At 35.0% G+C, this 10,127-nt stretch overlaps 2 protein-coding genes across 2 annotated transcripts; both read left to right on the top strand.

Moving 5' to 3' along the window:
- The first annotated feature begins 424 nt into the window (after positions 1–424).
- LOC132543301 (acetylcholine receptor subunit alpha-like) lies at positions 425–1,732 on the top strand. Its single transcript, XM_060206789.1, has one exon. It carries the CDS (start codon positions 425–427, stop codon positions 1,730–1,732), a length of 1,308 nt encoding a protein of 435 aa, XP_060062772.1.
- Positions 1,733–7,277: 5,545 nt separating this feature from the next.
- On the top strand, positions 7,278–8,570 carry LOC132543300 (acetylcholine receptor subunit beta-type unc-29-like). The gene has a single exon (XM_060206788.1). It carries the CDS (start codon positions 7,278–7,280, stop codon positions 8,568–8,570), a length of 1,293 nt encoding a protein of 430 aa, XP_060062771.1.
- Positions 8,571–10,127: the final 1,557 nt, after the last annotated feature.

The following is a 10,127-nucleotide window of genomic DNA, read 5'->3' as shown; positions in this document are numbered from 1 at the left end:
CCTCACTTCAGTTCTGCTGTGAAAAGTCCGTTTGTGACGTAAAATCGTGATGAAGCAAATGTTTTATTTGTTTTGAAAATTGTGCATGAAATGGAATGACGCTCCCTAGGCAGTCATTAATAGATGTTGTCGTCTTGATATTTATATATTGGATGCGCTGTCTCATCGAATGCAAATAGATATATTTTAGCAAGTAAAAATAATCATAGACAGTCTCTTGGGCCTGCGATTTGATATCAATGTCATTTATACAGAAAAGATACAAAAGGACATCATGTGTCCACCTGACAATGATTGTACTGTCACCGATATTGACACAGAAACGTAACATGAAAAGATGCAGACAATGATTTGAAAAATAGATTAAAACAAACCATTTTAAAATACGAACCGATTTCATACTGCCATTGTCTTCACTGTCACGATGGCACCGAGGCGGATAGTACTTGCTCTACTCACACTGATTTCTTTGGTTCAAATAGTTATTACTCAGACAGGAATTGACCTCAAGAATTTATACGATGAGTTAATGAACAAGCGCAAATACCAGAAAGTCACCCCACCTTATGAAAGCCTAAAAGAGGCCATCACTGTACGTGTTGCTTTCCATCTACACGGTATTAACAGTCTGGATGACGTGGAGGGGAAATTAGCAACGACAGCACATCTGACACTAGAGTGGCAAGACGCATTTTTAACCTGGAACAGGAAAGATTTTAGTAACATTTCCTATATTTACATGCCTCAGAACGAAGTATGGAAGCCAGACGTCTCATTGAACAATGGTTTCACCAAACTGAAGGAACTAGGCGACGACGTGATCCAAGTGACGGTAATGAACACTGGAAAAGTGATATGGAATCCAATGGAAGTGTTCGAGACCAAATGTGATATAAACATTACTAAATTCCCATTTGACACTCAAGTCTGCAAGTTGATATTTCGGTTATGGACATTGCAACCACAAGACGTGAAATTCAAGTTAAACGAACCGGTAACACTGCATCTTGACACTTACGAAGAAAATAGTGTGTGGGACCTCCACTCCGCAAATATTGTTCTAGAAAATGGCAACTTCATTGTCTTATTGTCACTAAATAGAAGGCCCGAATATTATTTGCTTACCCTTATCTGTCCTATTATCTTGCTGTCTCTTCTAGACATTTTTACATTCGTCATTCCTGTCGATAGTGGAGAGAAAATGGGGTACAGCATGACCGCGTATTTAGCCTTTGCCGTTTTCCTTACCATTATCCGTTCGTCTTTACCTATCAACTCCCGCACTACGTCCTACTTGGCTGTTTTTGTCGTAAGTTTACTGGTCAAAGGAACTGCCATTGTTGTTGTAACTGCTGTTCAAGTTCGACTGCATCATCGTCGAAATGACAAGGACCTTCCCAGGTGCTTGAGACATTTTATCAGGTTTAGTAGGTGGATACGTGCATGTTTTACGACACGTGTAAAACCACAAACGGATAACGTAAACAATCAGGAATCAAACATTGACGTCCACAACTCCCAACACCTTCCAGCATCGAAGAAAGAATCATCAAAACTACCCTTAGATGAGCGAAGTGAGGATGAAGAGGAAGAGAAAAACGATATGTATACATGGGCCAACGCTTGTGCTGCTCTAGATGGTTTCTTTTTCTGTTTCTTCTTTGTTGCAGCTTTTTTTATGACTATCATATTTTTTTGCGGTATTTCTTTGAACACTGCATCATTGTATTAACGAAACGACTGATCACGTGACTGAAAACAAGGACCGTTGTAAACTGATTAGCAGATCTGTATTATCTCAGACACTTGAAAGTTGTGATGTTTAAGAGTCGCTTTATTTTAAATGTCTACAGTTTGCGTAAACAATTTGATAACTGCATGGGCTATATTGAACTTGCCCTGTCAATAACAGCGATACAAAATAATTGTGTGATACGAGGAGTAATTCTTGTTGAGGAAATAAAACTGTTTCATTCATTACATTTCAATAGTAAGGATTATCTCCCTTAGATTGTCCTTGAATATCACAAATTAACAAAAACCAGAAAACCCAGGATTAACTGCATTATAGAACTGTTTCGTCCTTCGAGGACTTGTCTGTGATGACATGGGACTAAACTGAGAAACCTGGTTGTCGAGTGAAGAAAAACAAGATGTAAAAATCTCGATAGCACAAGCCGCATAAATCAATAGATTTCATATGATTTGTATATCTGATAAGCAAGGACCCGTCAGTGCCGCTAAACGCAGGTACCTAACGTTTACTAATTTATAAATTCGAAATTCCAATATTAGCAATAAACATATATTTCATTTTAAGTCTGAGAGAAACTAGACGCACTCAGAATCCATCGCAGTGGGGGAAGCTTGGAAATTTAAGAAATTCATGTGACGTTGTAGTAATGAAAGAGAACTAAGCCTCCTACACTAAACTAATTATTATTTCTTCTATGTATATAAATTACTATATAGATTGAAAACTATGTAGGTAATGATATACGATTTTTTGCTTCCAAATGAAACTTCTTGCTGTCATTAATAGGAGACTGGCATAAATATTGTTTGTTATCAAATGTTGTGTCCCATCTCACCGAAGTTTAGTGTAAATATTCACATATTGCTGTAGCATCAAAGTGAGGGATAGAGACACTGTTTTAGCTTGTTTTCCAAACCTAATTTCATATTATACATCTGTATTAGAACTTGTTGAGTGAAAAAAGTTGAAATAAAGAAATTGCTTAAACTGAGTTGCTCCTCTATAAGATGGCAAAGCGATCGGATATAGAAATCTAACTTCGGTATTGAGTGTTTTCCCCGTTTGGCAAGTTAAGCATGAACATACAAATATCAGTTGAGAAACAATCTTTCTTTAGAAAGTAACTAAATCTGCGGTAAGATATTCATAATTTTGATATGAACATTATTCCTGTCGTAACAAAATCACATTATATAATTTCTTGCTGATGAACATAATCCGTAGTTAAAACGTTTTCTTATACATGCATTCGTTTTAGTGTTACCTAGCAGTTTGTGACCCTTTGTGATGACGCGATGACCTGTAGACTCTAGTTTTATATTTACAATGGAAATGACGGTTTCATACATCATGCTATATTTTGATCTTCACTATTCGTTTTGCCGAAAAGTGTCGAAAGGTCTTGTCTTGTTGTCAGATGAAAGTACTCTTGAACATGAATCAATGGAATCAAGTTTCAGAAAATTGATGTAAGTGTTAATGAATTATGTTCTACTGCAGTGAACGCTCTATTTAAAAACACTTGTGGGCTGGGAAGTCTTCATAGCGAGATGGTCTGAATAGTGAGAATGCCTAAGCATGCAGACTTTGCTTACGGTTTATTTTGTCAATATTTTCAGTCACTGAATAAGGTTGTTTGTTTTATAACAATAAACCGGTGGTTATCATATCTAGAAGCTGCGCGATACGGGCGGTAATTTCGATTTCAATCTTAATAAATATTCATGATTAGATTGTGATATTTCTGTCTTTTTTTCTTTTTTTTTTTCCTTTTTTGGGTGTTGGGGTGGTTATGTACCAATTTCATTGAAAAATGAGAGACGTAAGAAAATAGAAAAAAACATTAGGGGTTTCAAGAGATGATTGCTGTGTTTATTGCCTCAGGATTTACCAAGGTAATTATGAAGTAGTGTGTTCGTGTAGCAGTGTATGGCTATATGGTACCCAACTTAATGTGGGAGCTCATTGCAATTCAATGAGAGTAACCAGGGTAAACAATTTGATAAAGGACACAAATATGTCAGCAAAGTAAAACAAAAGCCACCGGATAAGGAATCGAACCACACATAGGTCCGAAGTATAGCTTACGTTGAGAGATGCAGATTGACGAAGAAGATTGGTAAACCGTTTTATAATCGTTAGTATGATTTCAGAGGGAAAATGCTGATAAAATTATGACAATGATTTTTTTGTGTACGATGGTAATGCTGGCGTGTTTGCTATGATGATTTGACATTAGTAATTTAAATTTGCTTACGTTTACGTTACATGGTCGGTGTCGTCAACAAAGCCATTTCTGGTACATTTGGGTTTATCTTCAAGGTATTTTCGCAATTGCATCTACTTAAGTAATTCATTTTTTAATGTTTCTTTCATTCCTTCTATGTTGAGTTAGACGTACAGTTGATATTCTCGTTTTGGTATTAAGAATCTTTATTTTCAAAGTTTCATAAACTCATATGTTGTAAGGTTACTTTCCAAAACACTCATGTTTACACACTGTACATTATCAGAAACGTTTGTAAGTATCTGTATAGTAAAACACAATAACACGTCACACAGAATTTGTCGTATATTTTGAACAATTAATTCATTAGCAGAGTATATTTTCTTTTCATAACATGTTTGTACCACCTCTTAGTTTCCATTTCTTCTGGTGCAACACCGTTATTGAAAACTAAATGTCCTAGATCCAAGACATACTTTGGTGACATTTTGATTTTGTCACATTTTTATCAGAGTCGGTATGAGTAAAACATTTGTATTGCATTTATATTAAAACCACATTCAAAGCTGAGGTGACAACAAGAAAAATCAGAACACCCACGTTAATATGTAACTATATGAAATGTTTTATAACAGAAAATGGCGACAGCGTTTATCTCTTGGGTAAACGATTTGATCTCGAGCACTGAGATAAACAAATAATAATTTTCTGATAACGATGCGTATAGTGCCATGGTCTGTTGTCTGTTTGATTTGTCGCTGTTGCAAACTGATTACTTTGCACTGAAACGGATATTTAATTGGGCTGTGCCCTCATTTGTCAAGTTTCCATCTACTCTCTTTCAGTTGAAAAAACCTTATCAGCAAAAATTAACATTAACTGAATTTTAAAATTATAATTATACATAAAGACAAAAACATTAATAGAAAATTTTATGAAAACATGCATGTTTTCAATTAAATGGAATCTAATTAATCATTGTGAGCACATTACGTGACCTGGAACTGTTGCCAAGGGAGGGTACGTCGGCGTCAAATATTTCTACCATTCAAACACATATATATATATTTCTTACATTGTAAATTCATGGACACAGGGAAGATAGAATGGTGCATTCTTGGGGTGGACTTGGAGGGAGGGACTTCAGTTCTGTATTTCCAGAGCGAAGTCCCTTGCATAGAAGATATCGCTGTTTTAAGAAAAAGAAAACATGAAAGAAAATGTTAGAGACGATAAACAATTTTTGAAAAACCTAACATGGAAGATTTGGTATCTTATGAACCAAACAACGAGTAGGATCTCAAATCATAATAGGCAGAATCAAAGCAGCATCATGATCTGATGCTTAACCGAAACAAACAGAAGGATCAGGAACACAAAAGGTGTTGGTCAATGTTAACAACACATAATGAAGGTGATGACGCCTTGTCTCACCGAACGGTAAATTGGAAATACAACCATACCCGTATCTGTGTTCAAACATCTAATGTGTCATAAAGCAGTGAATTCTTTTATATTTATATTTTATATCATTTGTGTTCCTTTGTTTTGAATACATATATGTATTTTTATTATTATATATATATGTAATAATTACACATTAATTAAATGGTATCTCTCAAAACAGGTTTTTCAATTTGCTAAACATGACAAAAAACTGAAATGATTATCACCGAAAATATATCTACTGTTTCTCTATACAGCAAGTGTAGCTCTCTCAACTGATTATTCTAAGATTTACTACTACTAGCCTCGATTCATCGACACATATTACCTTTAATTTTGCATGATGTAACTGAGTCATCAATGAATCAATTACCCGTCCTAAGCATAAGTCGATCAGGGATTCCAAAAGCAACATTTCCTCAAATGCTCAGCAGGCGGACAGTATTTATGTTGTTCGTAGCTGTATATTGGACAAAGGTTAGTCTTGTCCAAAAAGGCTGGTTAGTACCCAGTTATCGTACTAGAATGTCATTTTACTCCATTTTAACAAACACATGGTACTAACGATGTATTTTTACTATTTCTGTGAAAGAATATGTCCAAACACACTTACACGTTTCGTACATAAACTGGATTTGAGCAGCTGCCAGCTTCAGACAATTAAACTTTTTTTCTCTCCTGCTTGGTAAATACTCTTACTTTAACAATCATTTAATATGTTTTATCAGAATTTTTTTTCAGCAGGTAATTTGAATTTTAGGTTTTGATATGTCAGTGTCATGGATATATCCAATGTTTATGTCGATCATCTGCCTAACAGTCAATTAAAATATTCGTTATATCACCAATAATTTTAGAAGTGTCATTAAAAGCTTTAAGTGAAGGATGGCCTCTGTGTAATAAGGCATTTACTTTTTCGCTTTTTTTCTAAATGACTATCATCAAGATTAAAAATCAAAACAGATACCTGTTCACAATTGATTAAGTACTTATAAAGACATCCAGTTTTCCATGAAAAATCATTTCGTACCTTTTTCATATTTAACGTAATCCTAATTACCGTTTGTCTTAATCGTTAATATTACGGTTAAAACACATTTGTAGCACCTAAACAAGAAAAACTAGAGCAACAAGTTTTAATTATAAGGTTTTGGGTTCCAGTACCTGAACATGCGTTAACAATTTGTTATTTTCTATTAAAAAACCAGTCATCGTTGAAATTAAAATAGGACTTCAGGCTCTGTTTAAATATGCCGAACTCATAAAATGAGGTGCCAACAATTTTCATCGGTTTTTAAAAATAATTCACATAATGGAATGACATTCCCAGTATAGCCATTAAGAGGTATAGTCATCACAATATTTATTTGTTAGACATGATTTCTGATAAATATCAACAAACAAAAAAACATTAATAATATTCGGTATCACCTTCTCTGATTATGTTACAATATTGATCTAACATTATATCAGTCAAGGGAGATTGAAGTGTTTAATCAATTCTGGTACATTTCTGTTATTATTTGAGGTTATTGTCATGTTGGTCATCAAAGCAAGCATTGAGTTTATTATTATGTTTTGCTACAGATTGATTATTTGTACATTTTTTTATATCTATTTAGAGAGCTCTGTCGTACTATGAATAATCAGAACGCTTCAGTAGGGATTTCATAGAGAAAGTAGACCTGTCAATTCGGTGATGGCTGTGTGTTCACATGACAATACATCAATAAAGCATTGGAGAGTGTCAAGATGAACAGAGAAAAATGTTTGAATAACACACTGAAACAAAACAGTTTAGAACAAGTTACTATTGTCTTCACAGACCTGTTTTAAACAGTCAGCATCATGCAGATGGCATGGAGGCAGACATTAACTGTTATATTTACACTGATTTCTGTGGTTCAAATAGGTCTTACCCAGACAGGAATGGACCTCAAGAATTTGTACGACGAGTTACTGAACAAACGTAACTACCAGAAAGTCGTCCCACCTTTTGAAAGTCTAAAACAGCCAATCAATGTACGCGTTACTGTCGATTTATACGGTATTAACAGTCTCAATGAGGTGCAAGGGAAATTAGCAACGACAGCACATCTGACCCTAGAGTGGCATGACGCGTTTTTGACCTGGAACAAGAAAGATTTCAATAACATTTCCTATATTTACATGCCTCAGAACGAAGTATGGAAGCCAGACGTCTCATTGAACAATGGGTTCAACAAACTGAGGGAACTAGGCGACGAAGTGATCCAAGTGACGATAATGCACACTGGAAACATAGTGTGGAGGCCGTTTGAAGTGTTTGAGACCAATTGTGATATAGACATTACAAAATTCCCATTTGACACTCAAGTATGCAAGTTGGTATTTCGGCTATGGGCATCACAACCACTCGACGTGAAATTCGAGTTATCTGAACCCGCGCTGAAAATGGATACTTATAAAGAAAGCAGTGTTTGGGACCTCGACTCAGCCGAGGTTATGCTACAAAATGGCAACGTCGTTGTTTTACTGACACTGGATCGAAGACCCCAGTATTATATTCTTTCTCTCCTCTGTCCCATTATCTTGCTGTCTCTTCTGGACATCTTCACATTCGTTATTCCTGCCAATAGTGGAGAAAAATTGGGATACAGCATGACCGCATATGTAGCATTCGCTGTTTTTTTTACCATTATAAATTCGTCCTTACCTATCAACTCTCGCACTACTTCCTACATGGCTGTTTTTGTTATCAGCTTGCTGATAAAAGGTACTACCATCGTTATGGTAACTGCTATCCAAGTGCGAGTTCATCAACGCACAAGTAAAACAGACCTTCCTCAATACTTGCGACGTGTTATCGAGATCAGTCGGTGGATGCGTTCTTGTTCTTCGACACGTGTAAAACCAAACACGGATAATACAAAGAAGGAGAAATTGAAGGTTGACGTCCAAGACTCTCAACACCTAACTATAGCGCAGAAACATTCTGAACCATCCAAACTACCACTTGACGGACGAAGTGACGTCAAAGAGGACGAAAATGATATTTATACCTGGGCAAATGCTTGTGATGCTCTGGATGGTTTCTTTTTCTGTTTCTTTTTTGTTGTTGCTGTTATTTTGTCGATCGTATTTTTCGCGGCACTTCCTTGAACAGTGTTTCATTATATCCATGACATAATGGATAATGTGATTTATGATCACTGACATTGATAGTAAGAACGTGATAAGCCTATAATTTGTGTCAATCCAGATACCTAAAATGTTGATGTTTTAAACTTATATGAGTAAAACTGTCTACAAATTGAGTATAACATACTGATTACAGTATGGATTGTAAGAAATATTTTGCTCTATTCATAAATAAGATCGATGACCAAAGTCTTCTATGATATGCTGATCCTTTTTTGGAGTCTTGAAGCAGAGGGAAAATGTCATTCCATATAAGAGTGCGTTCTTTTAACATTTTAACTTTAAAAGTAATCTCCCTTTGGTTGTACAAAAGACATAAAAGTAAACAGCATATTTCAATTCAAATTTAGAATCTGATATAGTAGTCCCAAATAATTAATTGATCTGCATTACAATGTTTTTACGTCCCTCTATGACTACGCAATGTTTAATATACCTGAATATTAAATATACACGTACTATTACAACGTGGCAGGTAACAACAAACATCAGACCCTTAAAATGAAAACCACCTACAGTTTTTATTGTTATACAAAAGATACACTTTTCAATACAAAGTTAGATACAGTAGAATCAAACAATGAACCAAACTGCATCATACCACTGTTTCATCCTTCTGAAACCAGTTAATGCTGTGAAGTTCCTTAATTTGGAAATCTATGAGGCAACACAAGAAAATTCGATTTGATTGAAAGAAATGTCAAATCTACAAAAAGAGGTGAACTAGTATTTTCATACATCTGAAAATCTTGAAAGGACGTCAGCAAATCAGTATTAAAGAACTATTCGAATGAATTAAAACGTGACATGCAGGTTCCAGGGAATGTCTGGTATTGAATGTACACCAGCTGTGTCAATTATTTGCAATCTCTAATACATATTTGTTGATTTTTTTTCATCCCATGCTCTGTCCATCTTATGAATATTTCGTGAAAATGTTTATATGCTTCAAGTGGAGGCGAGGAAGTATCCGGTTTATTTTCTAACCTAGTTTTTATATTCTATATCGCTTTAGAACTTGTAATGTGAAATCAAATTATTGAAAGACTACGTAGCAAATGAATGTAAGAATATTCTCTGACACTCTATCTTTCATTAAAAAATACATGAATGATATAGATGTTTTGTATCGTAACAGGCGCAATTAAACATCACATATTTTATAATATTGCCAATGAATATAGCACGATTTTTCAAAACTTGAAATACGCGTCCTTTCGCAAAGTTGGCATGTAGTAATTTGTCTTTATTTGTGATGACGCACTGTTTTTTCTGGTTCGTGACGGTTTCATTCCTTGTCTGATTCTCCCTTCAATCTTTGTTCTCTGCTATTTATTTTACCAAATATTGGTAAGGAACTCCAGACAATTCGAGGAAAGTACTATGATATGGAATTTGATAGAATCAATGAAATAATGTATTCAAGAAAATCCTATATGTGGTCTTGGTAAGAATTATATTCTGTAACAGTGAAACCTCTCTTTAATATCACCTTGGGTTTCAGACAAATCGAATCTT

The sequence above is a fragment of the Ylistrum balloti genome, unplaced genomic scaffold (genome assembly GCF_031769215.1).
Source record: "Ylistrum balloti isolate Yb309-2 unplaced genomic scaffold, AGI_CSIRO_Ybal_v1 Utg369752, whole genome shotgun sequence".
NCBI lineage: Eukaryota > Metazoa > Mollusca > Bivalvia > Pectinida > Pectinidae > Ylistrum > Ylistrum balloti.
The sequence above is the reverse complement of the archived record's forward strand: the minus strand, read 5'-3'. Positions and strand labels throughout refer to the sequence as shown.

Coding starts and splice junctions, on each gene's coding strand:
- LOC132543301 (XM_060206789.1), top strand. CDS start 425: ATGGCACCGAGGCGGATAGTACTTGCTCTACTCACACTGATTTCTTTG.
- LOC132543300 (XM_060206788.1), top strand. CDS start 7,278: ATGCAGATGGCATGGAGGCAGACATTAACTGTTATATTTACACTGATT.